General features: G+C 41.2%; 1 protein-coding gene across 7 annotated transcripts in view; it reads left to right on the top strand.

Moving 5' to 3' along the window:
• LOC113012877 (glutamate receptor-interacting protein 2-like) overlaps window positions 1–21731 on the top strand; it is a 32892-nt gene extending 11161 nt beyond the window's left edge. For 4 of the 7 annotated variants that reach the window (XM_026153288.2, XM_026153287.2, XM_026153291.2 and 1 more), the window contains exons 8-24: window positions 1698–1845; window positions 1942–2111; window positions 5166–5294; window positions 5497–5658; window positions 6201–6387; window positions 11915–12060; window positions 12149–12229; window positions 12583–12646; window positions 13063–13208; window positions 14127–14271; window positions 14585–14724; window positions 15053–15235; window positions 15323–15482; window positions 16464–16578; window positions 16893–17117; window positions 18595–18741; window positions 19792–21731. In XM_026153288.2, coding sequence (XP_026009073.2) covers window positions 1698–1845; window positions 1942–2111; window positions 5166–5294; window positions 5497–5658; window positions 6201–6387; window positions 11915–12060; window positions 12149–12229; window positions 12583–12646; window positions 13063–13208; window positions 14127–14271; window positions 14585–14724; window positions 15053–15235; window positions 15323–15482; window positions 16464–16578; window positions 16893–17117; window positions 18595–18741; window positions 19792–19989 — 2546 coding nt within the window. In that variant the 3' untranslated portion in view covers window positions 19990–21731. Of the gene's footprint in view, window positions 1–1697; window positions 1846–1941; window positions 2112–5165; window positions 5295–5496; window positions 5659–6200; window positions 6388–11914; window positions 12061–12148; window positions 12230–12582; window positions 12647–13062; window positions 13209–14126; window positions 14272–14584; window positions 14725–15052; window positions 15236–15322; window positions 15483–15991; window positions 16156–16463; window positions 16579–16892; window positions 17118–18594; window positions 18742–19791 lie in introns of those variants that run through there. The other 3 variants (XM_026153289.2, XM_026153292.2, XM_026153293.2) reach the window with 3 other exon arrangements.
• Window positions 21732–23292: the final 1561 nt, after the last annotated feature.

Here is a 23292-nt window from a genome sequence, read left to right as displayed (position 1 = left end):
GCCTGTGGTCGTGTTCATACGCTGACTTAAGTGTGTTCCCTCATGATATTGTGTCTTTAAGTGAGTTATGGTTGGACTATAATGCAATAAATGGTACATACCACCATTATTTTTAGAAGTTTGGAATTGCAGTTTTATTTTGTTAAGCTCAGTTTAAAACAATAATGGAGTTAAAAAGGAAAACAAACAACAAAAAAACACCAAACATAAGTCAGCCTGAGGACACAAAAAGAATCCAGCACAACTGATATTCTACCAAACATCCTCTTTGTTGGGTAAAAAGTAGAAAGCTATATCTCTAAGTTCAGTAACACACTGCATGACTACAAACCTAATTATAACCTCAATGTGATCATAGTGACTAATTCTCAAGATTGCACACTCTGAACTGCTCTATGCAAAACAGGGCAGGTCACCAAGGACAGCTGACACATATTCACACATATCCTGTGTGTGGAATCTAAGGATTCAGACCTGCTGGCTCCAGATTCGACCAGCCACAGGATTCACAATTACAAGAAAAATACATTTAGGAAACGAATAAAACACTAAGATCTAGAATACACTGGTTGTGCTTTTTAAAATTCATTAAAGTTCCTTATTTGAAACATTGCTTAACTTTAATTATGAGCAATAAGTGTCACAACATTTGTCCTGCAAAGAAGATGTCACTCAAGATATTTAACTTCTCTGTGTGGTTATCATCAAGACATGTGGAATAGAACTTGCCAAACAATATTAATGTCTAAATGCTTTGTTAACTAACAATAATGTCAATGTAAATTTTATTAATATTATTACAAGTGACCTCAGTGTGCTTCCCATATAAGGTAAAAACATTAAAAAATATATGGATCTCTACAATGTCTTAAGGTAAAAAGAACACAATTAAACTTTACAAGGAAAAACAGAACAAAACGCACAAACAGACACATGGTTATTAACTGTAAGCCTGTGACAACACAAAGATTTTGAGTCTGTTTTTGGATGTAGACACAGTTGTAATTGACCTCAGGTCAGTGGGCAACATGTTCCAGGAACTGGACCACAGCGACTGAAAGCACCCTCAGCACACTTAGATCTAATTCTGGGAACAGTTAAGAGATCTGCACCTGATGACCTGAGAGCTCTAGTTGGGTTATTTACACTGAGCAAGTCAGAGATGTAGTAAAAGGCCAAAGCATTGGGAGCTTTTATGAACTAACAGAAGGACTTTAAAGGGAAGACTGTGTTAAACTGGCATCCGAGGAAGTGACTTCAATACTGGAGTTATATGTTCAAATGCTGCATTTTGGACAAGCAGAAGTTGCCACACTGATGATTTGGATAATCCGGCAAATACAGCACTGCGGTAGTCTAACCTGCTTGATATGGATGCATCCACCAATTTCTCAGAGTCCTGGTGACCTTATTAATATGATTATAAAAACTGAGGGAAAAAATATATTATTTCCAGCTTTTATCCCGTTTATAAACCTCTGCTTTTTAGAGGACAGCCAAAATCCTAGTGACTGAATGACAACAACAAAGAAAATAATGTGTGTATTTATAAAATGAACAAGTATGCCACAGCGACTAACATCTGTAAGACTAAAAAACTAAGCACAGTGAGTTCATCCATTACTGAGTCAGGTTCTTTAGATGCATTCATTAACTTGGTTGATATTTCTCATATCTGTCTATATGAATGGTTTCAGAGGCAGTGCAGCAAGCCTCAGGCCCTCTGCTGGTGGAGATAGTGAAAGGCCCCTCTGCGAGCCTGGGGATCAGCCTCGCCACGGCAGTCTACAGGAACAAACAAGTTATTATTATCGACAAGATAAAAGCAGCCAGTGTGGTGGAAAGGTGAAACTCACTTTTTAAACAAATAATAGTACTGAACAGACAGCTTCCTGATAGAAAACTTCCTCACACCATCCGCCTCTGTCTCACTTCTTTCAGGTGTGGAGCGCTGCATGTAAGTGACATCCTCCTGTCCATAGACGGGACCAGCACAGAGCACTGCTCTCTGATGGAAGCAGCACAGCTACTCGCCAGCACTTCTGACATTGTCAAACTGGAGATTCTTCCAGCAAGCCAGAGCAGACTTCCCATCAGGCCGTATGACACAGGTACATCCTGCAGGTGGCACGAAAAAAGCAGAGGAAGGCTCTTAAAGGTTATGGAGGAAAAGAGGACAGTAGTGACAGAGGAAGCTGTCTCAGATTAAAACAGGAGACAGGTTTTCTATGTCAGGACTGCAACAGGTGATGGACAGTGTTTCTTTTTAACGTATAAGTGCATTAGTTGCTTAGATCTATATCAAACAAGGCCAAAAACTTAGAAGATATTGAATTTTACAAAGAGGAAAATATTGAATCTCGACATCTAAAACAATAAAATCAGAATAAGCTTTTAAAGAAATTTCCAGCTGGCACACTTTAAGTTTCTGTGATCAAAAGAATTTATCACATGATTACTGTGGCTAAAGTCAGGCATGGTTTGCTCTTAGACTTCTAATGACTTTGATTAGAGCCCAGTCAATGAAACCCAGACAGGGAGATAAAGGTCAGCTTTAAGGTAATGTATGAAAATGAAACTTTCTAGGCCGGCAGACACAACTATTAAGTACCAGGAAGACAGGCAACTGATAAAGAAGAGGCAAGAACTTGTTTGGCAAAAGATCGAAAATAATCTTAGCGGCTGGTAAAAAAATCTGTGGTAAAAAGTGGACATGTAGCAACTGTGATGTTTCTAAATACAGTTTGAAGCCTTGAGTTTGGCATTTTGGCCATTGATAAAGTTGTTTTTTAATTTTTTGTTTTTACCTTGACTCTTTGGAAGTGAGCTAAAGATAAAACTAGATAAATGTGTTATATACCAGGTTGTAAATTTTTGCTGTATTTCTGCTGTAAAGCTGGGCTTTTTAAACATAAGAGTCTAAGGTAAGCAACAACAAAAAAGGAGCCAGACCAATGCCAAAACTACTCAAACAGCCACCGAGGCCTGGCTTAAAAAGCAGGCCATTCTCCGTAAGACTTAGTGGATGTGGATGAGTAGTGCATCAGTGCAATGCAATAAAAATGTTCAGTGCACATCAGTGCAAATGATTCACACAGAGAAATCTCAAATAAGCGACCTGTCCCTTAATCACCACAGCACTGTGTGGAAATCCAGTGGATCCAGGATGCAGTCCTCACCATTTGTATTCTGCGTATTCCCGACAGCTCTAAAGAGCCTCACTGCTTCCCTGCTTACTTCCTCCATCCACTCTGAATTAGTCCGTGTGTTTGTGTGTGCATACGGCCACAATCCCTCTGGCTTTGGGTACACACTCTGCCTCTTTGCATACCAACAAGCCTCACACAAATATACACACACACACACACCCTTTCTCTGTCAGAGATCATGTTGTTGCCACGTTCTGCAGGCTTATTTCTGGGTCAGCAGCTGCAGGGACTCCTTAACATGTAGCCATTGGAAGAATCACAAAGCAACAAAAGGGAAATGAGCCACAGTTATTTCACTTCTTTCTCTTCTTTTGCTTGGTCTGGTCTGCAGTGCTTTTCTTATATATATATTTTTTGGTTTCTTCTAATATGTTTTGAAAATATTTAATCGTCTAAACAGAGGAAAGAATTTGGATATTTTACTTTAAAGATACCTATGTCACACTGAAATGATTGAATTGATGAAAATGATTATATATTCTGCTTTATTCTACATATGAGATTATGTATGTATTCCATATCGTAATAAAGTGCAGAGTAAATGTAGCTTATCTTGCCACCACTAATGTTTATCACTACGGCGCAAATACATGTGACATGGATGAATACTGTCAAGGCTGAAATCCTTGAACTGTAATCAATACAGCATCTCAACTCAAATCACAGCAGGCTATCGCTTCCCTATAAATTTACGGGCACATCTTATTAAATTTCAGTTCACTCATTTATCTGGTTTTGAAGGAGGCGTTGTGGTGTTACGATAGCACGCAGCTTTTTCACAGCTTCTTCCCCCTCCAGGATAAGACGCGATTATAAGATGCAATTTGTCTAATCTGCTCTGGGGATTTAAGAAGACTGATACGGCCACTAAGAAATTAGGCGTTAATGTTTCTTTCCACCAGTGTGGAATGAAAGCACCATCTCTTGGAGAGATTCCCCTAGGTGAGCTTAATATAAGACAGCCGAGCCAGAGCTTTTCAGCTCTTTTGATTGAGTCAGATAGAAAGTAGTTTCCTGAAAAGGGCCAGAGGTTTTCCTTCATGTATTGTTCAACCAAATTCTCAGAGTATGGCAACATCTGAAGCGCAACTGTACTCATCCATGTTTCTAGCAAATCCTCATCTATGAGAGCAAGTCGTCAGAGATTAGACGCCTCCAGACGAAGCAGCAAAGATTACTGTCACGTGTAGCATTTTTTTGACACATTTAGCTGAGTTAATCTGTTTAAATAAAGTTAATTATTGAGGTGTGTGTCACACAGCAGGTCATCTGCTTCCCTTTGAATGCCTCATGAACACAGCTTGATTGACTACTCGGTGTTACATAGGCTCTGGCATCAGGGATAAGATGACTTTCAGCGTAAACAACAAGCTTAATTTCTTAACAGAAACACCCAAAAAAAGAGAAAAGAATTACAGCAGACCATATAGACTGACAATCAGATGCAGAGACAGACACTCTACATTTACACCAATCAAGCTTTCAGCTGCACTCAATCAAGGTCAAGCCACATGCTTCCACAGCTAGCGTCACTTCCTTGCCATGTCCAGCAGTAGTCCGATTTCTCTTTTTGCACCTTTGGACTTTTTTGAAAATGAATGTAGAAGAATGATCTTCAACTTGAAATCATCCCTTTGGAAGCTTGCTACTAAGAGTAAGGATTTCATTTTAGATTGTAGATTGCTTCTCATAGAGCGGTGTGTTTCGAACTGATTTTCAGATGCTCAACAAAATACATTAAACCACAGGATTTAATCTAGCGTGCCATGACGAACACATTAAATATCAATTACTCTGCTCTGAATGATCCTTCCAGGCTCTGTGTGGTATGGTATAAATTTAGACATGGGAATGAAAGTGTGATTTCATGGGCAGAATTTTTAAAAATGTGGAAAACGGAGACGCGCCGCTGCTTCATTCATTCTGTCGGTGTGTTTCCCTCCTTGCTGCTTGCAGTAAAAGTGCAGAAAAGCAACCATCATCACTGGGACCAAAGCGGCAACTACTGCCATCCCCCACATGCCAGCCACAGCAAGACATGGAGCAGCCCAAGCCACCCACACAACCAGCAGGACCACTGCAAATGTAAGTTATCACTTGTGACAGCACTGCTGCTGGCAAGACACCACAGCAGGAGCCCTTTCTTCAGCATGATTGTTAAATCTTTTTTCCAAGAGGTTTACCCCAACACTGGTTTCTTTCTTTTGTTGCATGTTCCAATGGTGCTGCTGTGGATGATGAATTTAGAGCTTACTGTACCAGCCTTTTGATACGTGTTTCCTTTCAGCTCTGGTGAGTGGTGGCTTCTCCCCTTCCTCCACAGCCACCTCAGGCTTCAGCAGCCAGGGTAGCAACACGCTACCCTGCCCCATCCTTCCCATCACTCCCACCAGCCCTCGGAGCTCCACCGGCAAGAGGAGGAACAGAAAGAAGGACCACAAGAGCTCATGTATAGCAAACCACCTTCTTTTTCCTCTTTCCCCTCCAAATTAAAGGCTTGGTTCAATTCAAGTATTTTCTTATTTAAAACTGTTTTAATCAGGTTGTGCAGCTTTTTTTGGTTCCAGAAGCGCAAGATATACACCTTACCAATGAATTGGGTACAACTAAGCTAGTAATTTGTTGCAGGACTCTTAGATTACAGGGAGGGGGTTGTTGATTCAGCTCTATGGTCATTTGGGGGCAGCTGCTTGCTGTAAAGTGTCAAAATTAGTGTTTTGTTATTTGAGTGAACTGAGCTTTTAATATGCAAGCCACCTTTTTACTGTTTCACCCTGTTTGTGTGTGTGTGAACAGATTTGACTGATTGCTGACGTAAGCATGACTGACATAAACTCTGATTAAGTGACTCATTCCCTTCCCATTCCCATGTCATCTCTGTGGGCGCACGTCTTTTCCCCTTAACCTCCTCCCTGTCTCCCACAATCCCTTTCTTGCACTATTTGTCTGCCTCTGATGTGTCCCCTCCTTCCCTCCCTCTTCCTCCCGCAGTATCTTTGGCATCGAGCTCTGTCGGCCCGGGGGGACAGGTTTTTCATGTGGAAACGAGCGAGGTCATCCTGAGGGGGGATCCACTCACAGGTTTTGGGATCCAGCTGCAGGGAGGTGTCTTTGCCACAGAAACCCTATCCGCTCCCCCGGTCATCCGCTTTATTGAGCCCGACAGCCCAGCTGAGAGGTAACGCAATGAGACGCCTAACAAGTAAACACACATCATGTAGGCAGTCACCTTGAACTGGAGTGCCTTATTGTTAATTATTCACAATGACCTGCCATTTGTGGGGGGAAGAAAGCCTGATATCTAAATGACAAAGAAATCACCCCTAAATTCTCCTATTCAATTTCTATACAGGATGCGTTGAGATTTTATATACTTGCCATCACTGACAGGATCAACAACAACTATGTGAATAGTTGGCAAACACCAAAAGCTGAGGCACAGGTTTCCATGGTCAATCGGCTCCTGTACTTTTGCCCATATAGTGTAATTTACAAGACAGATATTTGAGTTTTGAGCATCTTCTTGGCAAGGTTTGAAGTTACCAACAAGGTCATGTTGGAAGTATTACATGTCAGATTAAGTTTGCACATTTTTGGTTGGTTTGTTGGTTTTTGTGTGAGATGTTTTGGAGATATTGCTGCATGCATTTCGCCCTTCCCTTGAATATAAAGGTAGTAACTGATCATTCCTGTGGTACTCTATCAGCAGCAATGTCTATTTCCAGAAGTCAAACCCACTCAGTGAAAAATCCCATAAATCTCCATTTAAAAAAAGAGGCGTGTGGCCGGCCAAGATTACAGCGCTGCTGAGGGTTCAACCATTAATATTTACATTACATTACAGCTGTGTTCTGTATTGACCAAGACTCTGTGTTGCAGTCTAATTAACACGCAGCTCAGATGTGGCCAACTTGTAGTAGGCCTATCTATTGTTGTTGTGGTGCAAGATTAATGATGGTGTCTGCTGGCGGTGCAGGGCTGCCTCCCCTGGGTGTTGTAACATGATTAGTCCAGCAGCAGTTGGACAGGAGTGACTCAAGTACAGCATCTGACTGTGATGCTGTTGTCTCAACCTCCCCACAAGGTTAATGAGCAGCGGTGGTTAGTGAATTAATATTAGCTGACAGGGCCTCTGCGTTTGAACTCACAATTTAAATGTGTTATATTTTTTTACATTTTTTTTTTCTCCTTCATACATTTTTGCGTGCGGAGGTAGTTTTAAAGTTCACAAAAGGGCAGTTTTGTGAATGTGTTCATGTCGAGCCTCGGGCCTGCATTTCATGTTATGGATGGCATTTTAAACATTCACACTATTTGACATGTGGTGTTAAAGTACATGACACAGTGTGGCTCATCAGTTTCAAACGTGCCTTGCTTATGTTAAATGGATGCTTCCGATTGCTTTAGATTTTGGTGTGTGTGGTGACGTGTTTGGGATTCATTGTTACCTCCACTCAGTGGAGACAACATGGTAAAAATTAGGGGTGCAACAATACTCGTATCGATATTGAACCGTTCGATACAGTGCTTTCGGTTCGGTACGCATATGTATCGAACAATACAAAATTTGTAATTTTATCAATTTTCCTTCTGACGATGCTGTCTGTGTTGAGCGCTCAGTGAATCTGCGTTCGACTACTCCGCCTAGGCTGCACTGTCGAGCGCAGATCCACTGAGAGCTCAACACAGACAGCATCTCAGAAGGAAGAGTGCAGGGCAAGCTAGCAAGACAGAAGTTAAGCTCTCCTTGCAACATGGCAAATTGAACCTCCCCCACCCTCATTCAGATCTGGCGTTTGGAATTATTTTGGTTTTCATGTGACGTATGACCCTGAAGGTAAGCGCGTCATGGACTAAAGTAAAACAGTATGTTGGATGTGCCATGCAATGCTCAATTACATGGGTGGGAACTAGTGTGTTAGCGCAATTAGCTCGTTAACGTGTTGGCCGTCTAGCCCCACGCACAGGGCGATCAGGGGTAGCTCGTTAACGGAGATTTGCAGTGTTGTGGCGTTAACGTCATTTCAACGAGATTAACGCTGACAGCACTAGTGGGAACACAACGAATATGACTGCACATTTACCGCGACATCATCCTAGTGCAAAGACAAGTGGAAGCAGACAAAAACAAGCATGTATGCTACAAACTTTACCCGAGTCATTTAGACAGCCGTTAGCACATGATTCTCCTTATGGGGACCTGATATGTTTAATATTGTGGCGAGCTCAGACAAGGTGGAGACGGAGGTGTCGTTTGGTCTTGCTTCCCGTGAGCTAGCCAGGGAGCACAGCCGTTTATTGACATCTGCAGAAGAACACTGCCGCTAGCTAACTACTCAGCACAGCAACCGCATAGCAACAACAACAACACACAGGGCGCCCTCTGACCCCGGAAGGACACACCGTCGCAGCGAGAGGGCGTCACCCGTCACTATGGCAACATAAACAAAAGATAACTGTACAAACAGAACCCCGAACAACCCTGACCCGCTGAGGGGTCAGTCGTCCCCGACGACCCCATTACCCCACACAAAGTCCTGCAAATATCCAGGTGCCTTCTTTTGGCGCACCGGCCGGTCACGACCGGCGGGGGAAAAGTCACTCGGGTCAGAACATGGGGTGCCACCATCATCCCACTTCTGACACCAATGTGGCGAGCTCAGACAAGGAGGAGACGGAGGTGTCGTTTGGTCTTGCTTCCCGTGAGCTAGCCAGGGAGCACAGCCGTTTATTGACATCTGCAGAAGAACACTGCCGCTAGCTAACTGCTCAGCACAGCAACCGCATAGCAACAACAACAACACACAGGGCGCCCTCTGACCCCGGAAGGACACACCGTCGCAGCGAGAGGGCGTCACCCGTCACTATGGCAACATAAACAAAACATAACTGTACAAACAGAACCCTGAACAGCCCTGACCCGCTACAATATGCTGCTGGGAATATAGCCCAGAAGAAGCGTATAGTATAGCTTTTATTTGGGAAAGAGCCATTTCTCTGTAATAAACTCTCTTTTTCAAAGATGAGTGATTCCTCAATCAGATACAGGGCTTGCAAAATCGCTAGCCCGACGTCCTGGGGCTAGCGATTTTTTTCAGTCGGGCTACCAAAATCTATCTCTGCCCTGCCCGTCGGACTTTTGTAGGAAGGAAAAATATATGTCAATGCTTTTGCATTCTTTCGGAAATGTAGCTGGGTAATTATGTCATTGGCATCGGTGAGCCACTGTCAATATGTGACATATTGAAATCGCGTTTGAATTTGCGCTTGTTTTTTTGCTTTCACTTTGCAATCGCACGAACTGTGTGTAGAGAGCGACAGCACTGATCTGTAAGTGATGATAATTTGTGCACCAATTTCTCTGACATCGTCTTATTAATTGTTAGCTTACTATGCAAACATGACAAGTGAAATCTCCAGCAGCAAGCTTAAACATGTGAGAGGTTGATCGCGCAGAGAATCGCTGACAGTTATGTGTGGGTGTGTGTGTAAAAGCAGCAGGATATATATTTTAGTTCTGCTGAGCCAAATAAGACAGGTCAGGGTGAAGAAGTGACAGCCGAAGAAAAGCTTACCACAAAACGGAGAAGTTATGACAAATCAGACTATAAGGCAAAAAGAAAGTGCAGCTTTATGGTTTCATGGACAAAAGAATTTCTGTGGCTGCAATATGACGAGCTATATGACTGCGGCTGCACATAAGTGGTCCGCAGGTGCGCATTCGCTGTCAAAAAAAAAACAATAAAAAAACGCGCACAAGATATGAAGTTGCAACGCGTGTTTGCATACATAAGATTTTCTGGAGGAGGACAGACATTTGTTTAGAACTCTTAAAGATGTCGAAGAAGCTCCTTTAAGCAATTACTCTGGTGTTCTGCCAGGTGTATTGTTGGTTTTCTCTCGATTTCTGAGTCGACAAGCGCCTTTGTTACTGGGACCAGTCATTTTAAGAAAGGCCCCATTAGAACCCATGAGAAATGCAAGAAATACATTATTGCTCAGTCTGCAATATCTTTCCCAGAACAAACACAGATTGCAAATAACATACTAAAAATAAACCTGAAAAATCTGTTTAGAACAGCGTACTATGTTGCAAAGAGTGAACTACCACTGGCAACATTTAGCAGTCTTTGCAAACTTCAAAAAGCAAATGGCCTAGATTTTGGTTCCACTTGTCTCTTACCCGTGACTTCAGTGGAAATTTCAAATTCAGGATCTGATACAGACTGATTCATGTCCTACACAGTTCTTACAAGTTCATAGAAATTTCTGTTCAATTAGAACCAAGTATTTGAGTTGATGATTGTAATTTTTATACAATGTTGTAATTTGTTTTTCAACAATTTTTGATTAATGTTTTATTTCCTTTACAATATTATACTTTAATGTATAATATTGTAAAGGAAACAAAACATCAATCAAAAAATTGCTCTTTTTTTTATTCTGGCTGCTTAAATTTATTTTGGGCTACCAAAAACTGAAGAGTCCCTGCCCGAAGGGCTACCAGGGATTTTGAAATTTTGAGAGCCCTGAGATATATTTATTTTTTTAATTACTTTTGTTTCAGCAACATTAAATTTAAAAACTGTACTTTTGCCTTAAAATATATATTTATAATTTTAATAAATGACAAATTAAAAAGGCATGAACATTTTTTTTGTATCGAAAAAATATCGAACCGTGACACCAAAGTATCGAACCGAACCGTGAATTTTGTGTATCGTTGCACCCCTAGTAAAAATGATACCCGATGAATATAAACTTGAATCAATATCTGTAATAATTTTATAAGACAATAAAACAAAGATTTTAACTTTTATTTATATTTTTTAAGCTGCTTTTTGAAAGAGACCACCAAGTCTACTGATTTCACTCTCAGAGATCCTGCGTCTGGAGGCAAAAACTCTTCTTTACATCTCAACCATATATGCTGCACAGCCAGCATGCTGTGATCACATGACCTCAGGCACCTCCTGGGGATGTATGATTGGTGCTTCTCCATGCAGAGCTCTAAAAGTAAAAACCAGAATATTAAAGTGAACACTGACGTTAAGGGGGATCCGCTGGACCTGAATTAGGAGACTTGGTTATAAACCTGCTGAAATGACACATTTTAAGACAAACAATGATTTGATGAGTGTGACACGATGAAGCTCAACATGGCAACAGATTTGAAGTTATTTAAAAGCAGGAGCAAACCTGAAACTGAATGTGAGCATCCAGAGTGAAGGCTAAGTCAAAGGTTACCCAAAGGTTAGGTTTCACATAGGTTTGGCAGATATGGCAACAGGACCTAGATTGCCCGTGACCTTTGGGACAAATCTGACAGGGCCAGAAACAGACTTGTTTTTCCCTTCACTGAGGTGAAGAAAATTGTCAGCCATGTCTAAGCAACATCTGTAGATTTGTCCTGTTTAAAATAACGTTAGCTCCTGTTTCCCCCTGGAAATAAAAAAGAACATTTAAGATTGTCATAAAGGGAGGATTTATTTCAGGACGGTTGTATTAGTTTGAACTAAAAAGCTGATATATTGTCATTTGTTCTCAGGTTTCTCTGGTTTTAAAAACAAAACTATCACACTCTTGAGAACACGACAACCTTTTCTTTTTCTTCATTTAAAAAAAAACACATTTTCAAACAGTTATGGGCAGAAAGTGAAATTAAAATCTGTTCTTTTCATATTTGTGTGTTTTGCTGCGTGAAGGTGTGGGCTGCTGCAGGTTGGCGACAGATTGTTGTTCATTAATGGGATCCCAACTGAAGATGGCACTTTGGAGGAAGCTCATCAGCTGCTCAGAGACTCTGCTCTGACTAACAAGGTCACACTGGAGATTGAGTTCGATGTTGCAGGTATTGCACAGGAACAGTAACTTCATATTGTGAAATCGTATAAGCTTTTCCATTTTCCCTTTTTAACATTGTTCTAAATCTCAATCAGAGTCGGTGGTTCCCAGCAGCGGCACTTTCCATGTTAAACTCCCCAAACGGCGAGGGATGGAGCTGGGCATCACCATCAGTGGTGGGTTTGTTGAATGCGAGACACCCAGAAGGGGGCAGTGTTGCTCAAAATGTTTGCATATTGAAACTCTCCCGTGAATCAATGTTCTGTGATCCATAAAAAGGAGAGAGGGAAAAAAAGGCATGAAGCTCATACCTCATTACCTCTGAATAATACTGGCCTGTACCAACAGTCATCATTACCCTGTCTACTCTAACCATCTTTAAACAAAAAAAGACACAAGCAGGAAGCCGACATTGACAGGGCAACAAAACGAAAAGGAAACTAAGAGACTAAAGTGCTTAGTTAGTTAAACTGGTTTAATCGTCATATCTTGCTGCCTGAAATGTCAAAATGTATTCTGTTTTTAACAGCGAGTAAAAAACCTGGCAAGCCCCTCATCATCTCTGACATCAGAAAAGGAAGCATTGCGCACAGGTATGTGCTGTCATCATGTTGAGCTCATAATGTTGAATGATTTATTAGTCCAGCTTTTTCAGGGCTGGGTCATACTGATATTTTTTTTTTAATAGAAGTCAAACTTCTAAGACTTCTCAACACTTCAGGGTGATCTAGGTTTTCTGGGGCTAGGTGGGATTATTAATTACAAAATTACATTTTGTCTATCCACTATATAACAAAAGCCTAATTGGATTGAGGTATAAAAACTGGATCAGTAGGCCACAGCAACTTCATTTCAGAAGGGCTCAGTGTTGAGTAGGCTGAGGGTGAGGTTACGGTCACCCCCAAGGATCCCACTGAGACATGAAGCTAATAGGATTCTGACAGTGAGTCGGGAGGAGTGGCCGGTCCCAGTTTAACAGTTGTGATCTTCTTGCTCTTGGGTCCTGCAGAACAGGCACTCTGGAGCCCGGAGACCGGCTGCTGGCCATCGACTCGGTGCGTCTGGAAAACTGCACAATGGAAGATGCGATGCATGTCTTGGAACAAGCAGAAGATATGGTCAAACTCCGAATCCAGAAAGATGAGGACAACATTGGTACACGAACCATTTAAAATACATTGCACTGTCGGAGATTAAACCAGATTATCCCATTAGTTGTTTGGTTTGATAGGGGTCCTGGTTTGATGTCAGATATTTGTCAGTTGGTCGCCCTCTAAACCTCTCGGGTGGTTTAATTTAATAATAATAAAAATAAAAAAAAATTACAAGTGCTCCAGTTTATAAGAAAGTGAACCTGAAGAATAAAGGTCTCGACCCACTGTGTGAACCAGCGCATGACCACAGAGACTAACTGTTACCCTTATCTAGATCAGGAAACTCTTTGGTGCATGCAGGCAACCTCTCAAAGATTTGTGGTCACTTTGAAATGTCATTGCTTTGAAATGAAAAGCAGTTTGTTTCTGTTATCTGTGACAATAATATTGACCACACAGGAAATGACAATGAGTCTTGTCAGCAGTGAAGAGGTGACTCGGTGACGATTATGGCCTTCAAGGCAAGCAAAAAGGATAAAAAGGCAATTTGTCATTCTCCGCCAGTTATCTTAATCTTTTTACTTTATTGGCCAGTGTCAACATTTCTCTCAAACTCATGTTCCACATTTTCATGGATCATTAGTTGTTGCTCATGAAATACTTGATCGGTTTTATGCTAGATTTACAAAAGCAAACAAACATAAAAATGTGGTTTCATTTCATAAACAACAGTTGAGTGACCTCAAACTCTTCTGTGGTGCATTTCTGGAAAAAAGAAGCTCGTGTCTCACATACCCAGAGCCCGTGCTGGCTGACTGGTTCTTACACTGGAAAAGTTCCAGTTCTAATATTGTACGGTTTAATTTTTAATGTGAATACTTCCTATTATCAGTCGTTCTTTTGATAATTTGTTTTAAACAATTTATTGTAAGTCTTCATATCTTGAGTGTACATTATCCTCTGTCCTTGCATGCTGTAGATGAGTTGGAAATGTCAGGCTCCATAATCTACACAGTGGAGTTGAAGAGATATAACGGACCACTGGGCATCACTATTTCTGGCACAGAGGAGCCCTTTGATCCCATCGTCATTTCTGGCCTCACTAAGAAAGGCCTGGCTGAGAGGTGAGTGAAGGGCAGGGCGTGACATGTGGAGCTGCAGGGGGGGTTCAAGGTAGTAGTACAAGAAAATGGTGCTGCATTGACCTTAAGCCAGGTCATCTCTTGAGTTGCCTCTTTCTTCTTTTTTTTTTCTTTCCTAATAAATGAGACAGTAAACAATGGCTGGCTAGTTTTTTTTGTTTTTTTTTTCTCCTGTAACAAGACACCTCTTTGTTTCTGTCTGGGTCAGCATGCTGGCAGCCTGACAGCTCTCCTGGCCATCTCTGTTGGTACTGTCTGGTAGATCTCTGCTTCATCTGCTCTTCTAAATCTGCAGGACTGGAGCCATCCATATAGGGGACCGAGTCCTAGCCATCAATGGTGTCAGCCTGAAAGGAAAGCCACTGAGTGAGGCCATTCATCTCCTGCAGATGGCCGGGGAGTCAGTCACCCTCAAGATCAAGAAACAAGCTGATCGTATATATTTTTTCGTTTGTTTTTCATTGTTAGGGGAAGAGAATGAACCAAATTTTACTTTAATTGTTTTATGGATCTGAGACATTATTCCTAAGTAGATCCTTTTATTTTAAAAAAAAAATATTCTGGGGCTTTTAAAGTCCCTCTTTGCGTGAAGCAAATTCTTTTCAAATCTTTACAAAACACCTTGTTGTCAAAGGAATTAAGAGATGAGGGACACAAAAGGCAGAAAATAAATGCTTCTGCTGTGGAAGTGTTGCAGTGTTTTACTCAGGTGGTGTGAAAAAGTGCACATCTTGTTTCATGCCAGCTCACTGTCCATTCCCAGAGTCTGACGGCCGACGGCCTTTAGAAAGAGAAGCTGCGTTTTTGAGCGACACAGAGGATGATCTGACAGACTCCCAGAAGACCAGTAAACACTCAGAGCTCTACTCTGCCACTATACCCAGTATAGACTCTGCCATGAGCTCCTGGGATAGCTCGGGGTTTGATGCAGGCTACAGTAGCCAAGGTGAAATCTAATGTTCACGAGCAGTCTTCAGATAAACCACATTCTCCTGCACATCTAATGAGATTTTTCTTTCTTCTCTTCATTTAGGGACATATCTTCACAAAGGATCCGATATACTGCTCAACCCAAATGAGTGGAGGCGCACAAAGCACAGGAGCCAAACCACTTCCAGTTCTGCAGGCCTAGTCCACCACACCTCATTGTATGATGGGAGATTCACAGAGGATGAGTGGGACAAGATACCTGGGTAAGTACAGAGGCCCTGAGGTCCATCCCAGACATTTAGTTTGGTGAATGTCTGAGGGTGGGTGATGCTGGTGCAGTTGAACAGGGACAGCATTAAACACAGTATTAGCAAATAAAATTTAAAAATCAGTATTTTTAACTGGATGAATCTGTCAGGACTGGCTTTGTGTGTGTGCAATGTGTCAGGTTGCAGCTCAAATATCCTTATTCAGTAACATGACAACACCCAAACCCACCTCATCTGTCAAACATGTGCAGTTGTTTTTGCTCTTGTGCTGCGTGGTCACACACCTTGGTGGCTTCTTGTTTCCGACATCTTTGTCAGTTTAGCTTTAAGTGGTTTTCTTAATTCAATAATATGTTGTATAAGCAAACTCTCCTGTGATGTTTCCTTTCCCTGATCGTTAAGGTCACTCACAAAAGTGCATTCTGGATTATTTTGTCATTTTGTGTTGTATGCCTTCATGTTTTTGTGCTTTTTCCAAACTGTCCTTTTCTCTTCTTTCTCAGGTATTCTCTCTCTCATCTGCTTTACTAACTGCCCACAAGCTCTTTGGTGTTTCACATGTGTACATCTTTTTCTGTCACCCCTGTCCGTATACAAAAAAAACAGTTTCCTCAGAAAAACATCCAAAGAGCCCAAGGATCAGCCTTATCTGTCTCGTCACACTTCTTCTTTTTTTTTCTTTTTTCCCCCTGAACTTTTATGTCATGTGCTTTAGATTTCCTGCTTTTTTGGGGGGTGACGTCACTTTGTGAATTTGAAGTCTTTATCTTATTCTAATGGACTCCTGCGGCTTTTGAGCTGTTACAAGAGAAAGATTTTACATTAAACCCTCACTGTGGTCCTGAGAGATTCTCAGAAGGACTCTTCAGCTTTGCAGCCCCAAAAAAAACTGCATTTCCCATGCTGCCTTTGTATGCAGCACCAACATCCAGACTGCAGGACTGCTCTCATGCTTTGGTTCCTGCATTGTCATAGATTTGTCAGCCCCCCTCGTTGCCATGGCACCCTGAACCAGGAAGACAGCTTCTGGTCCCAGGCTCTGCAGGACCTCGAGACCTGCGGCCAGTCAGAGATTCTCAGGGAGCTGGAGGTAGGCCCGCCTGTTATCTCCATCCCCCTTCTGTTTCAGTTTCCTCTCTAGCTTTGTCCTACTTGTGTACTCTCAGACTTGCATTGGCCTAAATGAACATGCCAGATGAAGCATTACGATAACCATCATCGCTATAATCTGTTATTAAATCTGACAAGGCAAGCTGGGCACCTGCTGCCATGCTGACTGCAGAAGGCTTTTGCACAATGCCTTGGCCTCTAATCTATGTGTGTGAATCTAAATAAGTCTTTGTTCCTTTTAAATCATTTATTTTTTAAAACAAATGTTCTAATAATCCCTCTCTTGTCTTTCAGGCATCCATGACGGGTAGCGCTCTTAGTCTGTACCTAGATGAGACAAAAACAAATGAAGACTCAGTGTTTCCCTCTGAAATAAGTCCAATCAAGAGGGAAGGAAGCCATGGAGAAACTATAAACAAAAGCAAACTGAACATGTCAACTGGAGCCGGAGATGTTTCATCCAGGGTCAAAGGCGACAACTCTGAAAATTTGCTCCCTACAGCTCTGGCACTGCACAAGGTGACAAAAAGGGTCATGAAATAATTATTTAATTTGAAGAAAAAAAGTTATTCTTAACGCTGTACAGTAATTACAGGCTGCGCGTGTGTGTGTGCGCCTCGTGTCGTTGTCGTCGTTGTTTTCGTCCCAGCCTTTCTTGCCCCATAGAAAGTTTTGACACTTGTTGTTGCCATCATATTAAAAATTTGCTATTTTTTGTGAAATTGTAAAATGTTTAAACATTAGAAATGTTTTGTATCCTCTACTGTGAATAAAATACAGGCTTGTGAGATTTGCAAATCATTGCATTCTGCTTTTATTTGCATTTCACACAGCATCCCAAAATTTGTGGAGTTTGGGTTGTATGTGAGAGATCAGCTACTCTAACTTTGGATATCTCCTCACACGTTCTGGTACATGAGACAATTTTTCACGAAAACCAAAGTTTAAATACAGTATCTCAAAGACTTTGCATTTACAAAATTAATACCTACATTGGTATCTTGCGTGTTATCCGATTTGCAGGTTTTAAACTTGAGCTGTAGTAATAGGCCTGCCAGTGCACGCACACTTGATGAACATGGAACAGCATGTTCTGTAAAAATCGGTGTGTAATGCGTGTTTATCTCTTCTACGTGACTTACCTCGTCGGGACTGGCACATGAGACAAATTCATGTGATGCTTTACCTGAGCATCTGTGAAACTTGTGACTACACGCCCACTGAGAAGTCTGTTTGGCGTCATATGTGCATCGCACCATGACTGGGAGTAATAGAGGGCATCAGTCCTGCAGTGTGGAAATTAACAATATTTTTAGTTGACACAACCTATATGCTATCATGGAAAAATCACCAAGTACAAGCTTAAACCTGCTTTATTTGGTTATGGTTAAAGCTGCCGACCTTGTTTTAGGGAACATGGAAATTGAGAAACAAAGAGCCATGTGGCTGTGGGCATTGTAATTGTTTAGTCTTTACACAGGGAGTGGACACAATAAAAGACACAATGTACAGTCCAGAGCCAGGTCAGCTGTTTAAACTAGTTTCCATTCTTAAGTTATTGTCGGGTGTCCGGTTGCTTAGTTTAGCATTATGTACAAACAGAAAATGATCTCATCTAACTCTTTGAAAGGCAGTGCTTAATGCCAAGAACCAAAATATCTTGCAAAACGTTTTCCAGAGAAGTGATCACCAAGAAACAATAGCTTTTCCGTGTCTCATTCAGACACTCTACTTTGATGTTTCCCTTTTCAAGAAAATGTTTAATGTCAAAGTCGCCTTATGACTCAACCGTCAATGTCAGACCTGAGTTGTTTGGTTGGGGGTGGGGGGGTTGTTACCTCTGCTTCACCTAAAGGCATACAAATATTTCTGTAGTGTTTTATTTTTCTTCACAAAAATCTATAGCTGGAGTACATCTTTCAAAGCCAATGAGGAAAAAGGTTCCAAATGCTGAAGAATGTTTTATCTATGACTGCAATTTGCCCTCTGTTTATAGGTGACTATAAGAAAGGATCGCGAAAGCCGTGACTTTGGTTTCAGTGTGTCAGACGGGCTGCTGGAAAAGGGTGTCTACGTGAATATGATCCGGCCTGATGGCCCAGCTGACCAAGCAGGGTTGAAACCTTTTGACCGCATTCTTCAGGTACTGTTTGCCTTTACAAAAAGGAAAGGGGGGAAAAAAAGTTTCACATGCTGGAAAATGCATTTGTTTTTTTGGGTTTTTTGCAGCAAGTTGGGTGAGAACACTGAGACGTTTCATTTACACTCACCAGCTGCGTTGTTAGATACACCTTGATTATTCAGTCCTGCACCCCACTCTGCAACTTCTCTCTTCCAGTGATGCCCCCAAAACCCTCCATAGTGACCATGTCTGCTTCCAGACCATCAAAAAATAAACCAAAAATCTGCAAATAATGTTTTAAGCATAAAAATTCACAAACGACAAATTCGCAGCAAGGTGAATATGCTTAAGTGAATCACTATCGAATCAAAGCACAGCCCACAGAGGAGTGGCAGCAATTTTTCATTCCAGCTTATTGACTAGCCAAAGACACACAGTCATAATTCATCGGAAAGCAACACTCTTGGGATTAGAAACATGACGTGGCATTACCTTGACCTCCAGTAAGACTGTGAGGAATCCTGAAGTTGTTTTTGATGAGGATATGCTGTTCAAGGCTAATATTTTAAAAAAAAAAAAAAAAAAAAAACAGGAAAAAAAAGCTTGTCTTCATATTAAATTCAGAATTAAACTTATAATCTTTCTCCACGTGCAAGGTCACAAATACTCCCATTTTATCCTAAAGATCTCCTAGTGTTATGTCACAGCAAAACAGTGCTTATAGTTGCTGGGGTATTTAAAAGTAGAATGGGAGGCAGAGCCTTCAGCTTTCAGGCCTCTCTTCTGTGGAACCAGCTTCCAGTTTGGAGTTTGGGAGACAGGGAAACCACTTTAAGCATTAGGGGTGGATGAGGTCACCCTGAAACCTCCCTCAGTTACACTGCAAAAGACTTAGGCTCCTAAGGGATCCCACTGAGTGTTTCCTCTTTACTCTGTTGCTACTGTTTATACACCACTTTGCATTTCATCATTAGTTGTTTTTATGAAATAATAGCTCTCGTCCACCAAATGACTCTTTCAGGGAAAAGAAGTGTGTACTGAATAGTAAAAGAACTGGTTGTCATTTCCCAGGTGAACCGTGTAAGGACCAGGGACTTGGACTGTTGTCTAACTGTGCCCTTAATTATGGAGGCCGGAGACAGCCTGGAATTGGTCATTAGCAGGAATCCACTGGCAGCAGCAGACGCAGAGCTGCCAAACGACTGTGACGACCCCTCAAACTCACTGTTCTGCTTCCCCAACCACGGGAACAACATAGTTGCCCTCTGACCACAAAGAGAGATTCTAACTCTGCAGTATAGGGGACCTCTCTTGAACACACACACATCACGTGGTTAAGCCCGTCACATTGTACCTCTCAGACACACCTTCACACTCATTTTCAGCACTCAGCGCACATCCACAGACTCAACCACTTTCTTCCCCTGAAAGCATCGCTCTCTGTCTCACAAAGTCACAAGTGCATGTGTTCACAATTGCCAGTTTTAGTCACTGTGTTCACATGATGCAGTTCAGGGGAGGCTCTGGCTTAAGGGCAGACTCCCCCACCCATTCCACCTCCACAGGCAAAGCCACATGCAGGCTTATATAACAGGGGAGTCATAGTGTCTGACGGAGCCAGGATGTCAAATACACAAGCCTCGGTTCTAGAGAGGCTCGAATGCTCATTGCATTCACTGCACAAGTTACCGTTTTCTTTAATAGGTTTTCTCATTCAAGGACCAAAAACCTAGCTCTGTTTTTCATTTACACATTTGCAAATAGAAGCCCCAAATGCAGTATTTCATGTGCATGTAAAACGGTCATACAGAGACACAAAGGTGCGAGTAGGCTCGAGATTCAAGGAATGTTGCACCTATTTGAGTTATTTCACCCATGACTTGGCTCACTGCCCTCGTTTCCAGTCTCTACTCCACACTGCCTGCCCTAGAGATGGGACAGTGCCTCCAAATAGACAAATGCTGTCTGATACTTGTGAGTATCATTAGCCACATTTTAAATTCCCTTATGTTAATGTCACAAATTCATAGAAAGGCACTTAATTCTTAGTTTTTAGTAATTTCATTGCTTCCGAATCACCCTAGATATCATGCTTTATTTATTTATTTTTCTGTTGACAGATTTTCAGTTTCACAACATTTGCATTTTTCTTTTTTATTTGTGGCACCACATTTGCACCATTCCACTTTTAAGAGTTCCTATGTTCACATTTTTCACATTACTGTATGACTTTGCATGTGGCATTGCACCAGAATGACTTGGGCACTGATGCTTCCTCAAGTGAATTACACCTTTTCCAAAAAGGAGGATGAAAAGTGTTTCATTCATCTCACTCAGCTGGCTATCAGGTTATTTTTCTCTGAAGTTCCTACCAATATGTGTAAGCATGTTAAGCATGCATATGACTTGTTCGGTGAGTAAGTCACTCCATAATACGTATTGGAGTGTTATCAGTTTCCTTCAGCAGGATCATGAGCGCTTATCAACATGACACTGTTTTTATAAAAGCCTCTGAAGGAAATGTGACCTGCTGATTAAGCAGACTGCCTGGAAACAAGCATTTGTTTCACTGGGTGTGTTTGGCTCATGTGAACGTGTTTTGAGTTGGTCTGTAGGTTTCTCATAACGGGAAATTGCATCAGAGTCATCTGTGAGGCTGTAACCTCTTAATTTAAATTAAATGTCATATTTTTACAGTGGCCTGTTTTTAAGGTTTTACAGTAATTTATGCGTTGCCCCTTTTATTATAGCGTAAAATGTCATGTATGCAGTGCTTTATTTTTATTGACATGCACATCGCATGGTGTCTTGATGTAAGCTGTGATGCTGAATGTGATTTTTTTTATTATTATTATTATTATTTTTTATAAAACATCTACATCCTCCCCAAATATGTCAGGTATCATTTCACAAGAACTTGAAAAATGTATTGGATATTTTATTTTTGTTTAATTTATTAAGTAAGAAATGTATTTCTTTTTATGACAATAAAGTTATGAGATTACAGTTGACTGATTTCTGGTTTGTGGTCGTTAATTTGATTGTCCCCGTGTGTTTGCATTAAAGCAATGAGTTACCATGACCTGGTTAACACTTGTACTTCAAGATGATTCAGGTTAATTCCTTGACACAGTGGGGACAACAATAAAATGACTGAGAAAATCCAAGTCTCTCCTGATGTTGCTCTTACTGCTAAATTACAAATATTGGAATGCTAACCATGAGTTCAGATGTTGAACATGGAAAACTTATGTTAGTATTTAATTTATGTAGACGATGCAGTTTCTCAATCCAGAAGCTAACATAGTGTCTGAAACTTGCATTCTTTTTAATGGCTACTAGGGGCTAATAGCAAAAAGAGGGTTTGCATACATGTGACCACTATGTAATGTTAACTTACTGATGTGTATTACTGAGTATTGTTATGGTTGTAGGTTGAATGAAATTGAAGGACTACGTTACAATTTTCAGTTTTTCTGTGAAAACTGAAAATTGTAAAGCAAACCACAAATGGAGCCGGTTTGCCTGAAAAGTTTGCACTGTGCCTCCGTGATTCAGCCAACATATTTCAAAAGGCGAAGTTCCATTTGCAGTTACGACCCCTAGGCTAGTTAGCAAGTATTTGCAGGTAAACATTAAAACCTTTGCCACAGTTGTCAATTGGTTAGCAACTGGAGGATTTTTGGTGAAGTACCTTCTTTTCAACCAATTTCATCCAACAAGAGCCACCAACTTCCAGGAACCACTACCAGCCAGTCAGGGAATACACGTTTCCCGAGCATCCAGTGGTTGCATCACTTCCAAGATGGTGGACAATTCTTGAGCAATACGAAAGACGTCAAATCAGAGACCCCAAGAGAAGTCCTATAGAAATCCAATGTTTGATTATATCACTTTTTTTTTTTTCTTTTTTAAATCTCAAACGTACTCTGTTTAAGAAGAGAGGATTATCTGGAGTATACAAACCACCTGTGATTGACAAGTATCACATGTCGGTTGCACATTCATCTATTTTCTCCTGCTTATCCAATCAAGGTCACAGTAGGACTGGAGTCTATCCCATTTCCCAAGGCAAATGTCCAGGATACACCCTGGACAGTTCGCCAGCCCATTGCAGGGCTATCCTGTGACGGTCACGGCTACACCAATTGTTGAATTGCCAATTAATCTAACAAGCATATCTTAGGACTGTGGGAGGAAGCCGTGGAACACGAAGGGAACCGTGCAGGCTTCACACTGCTAGCCGGGTTCAAACCCAGGACCCCCCTTGCTGTGAGGCAATAGTGTTAAGCACTGGGCCAAACCTGAAAATGTAAAATGAATTCTAGTCATTTCCATTTATGGAGAATTTGACTATGAGCCAATAAACGTGCAAATACTCAGCAACCGCTGGAGTAAGAATCTTTTTGACTTTTTGCAATTAAGTGAGCAAAATTAATACTTTTATTAAGGATATTTTTTACAGTTCATATAAATATGTTACTAAGATTAAGTGCTAAAAAAAAAATATGCAGCAAATAAAAAAGATTTGTTTTTACTGTTCTGTTGAAATTTAAAAGAAGAGTGAACAGA

Source organism: Astatotilapia calliptera, chromosome 20, assembly GCF_964374335.1.
Source record: "Astatotilapia calliptera chromosome 20, fAstCal68.1, whole genome shotgun sequence".
Taxonomy (NCBI): Eukaryota; Metazoa; Chordata; class Actinopteri; order Cichliformes; family Cichlidae; genus Astatotilapia; species Astatotilapia calliptera.
The sequence above is the reverse complement of the archived record's forward strand: the minus strand, read 5'-3'. Positions and strand labels throughout refer to the sequence as shown.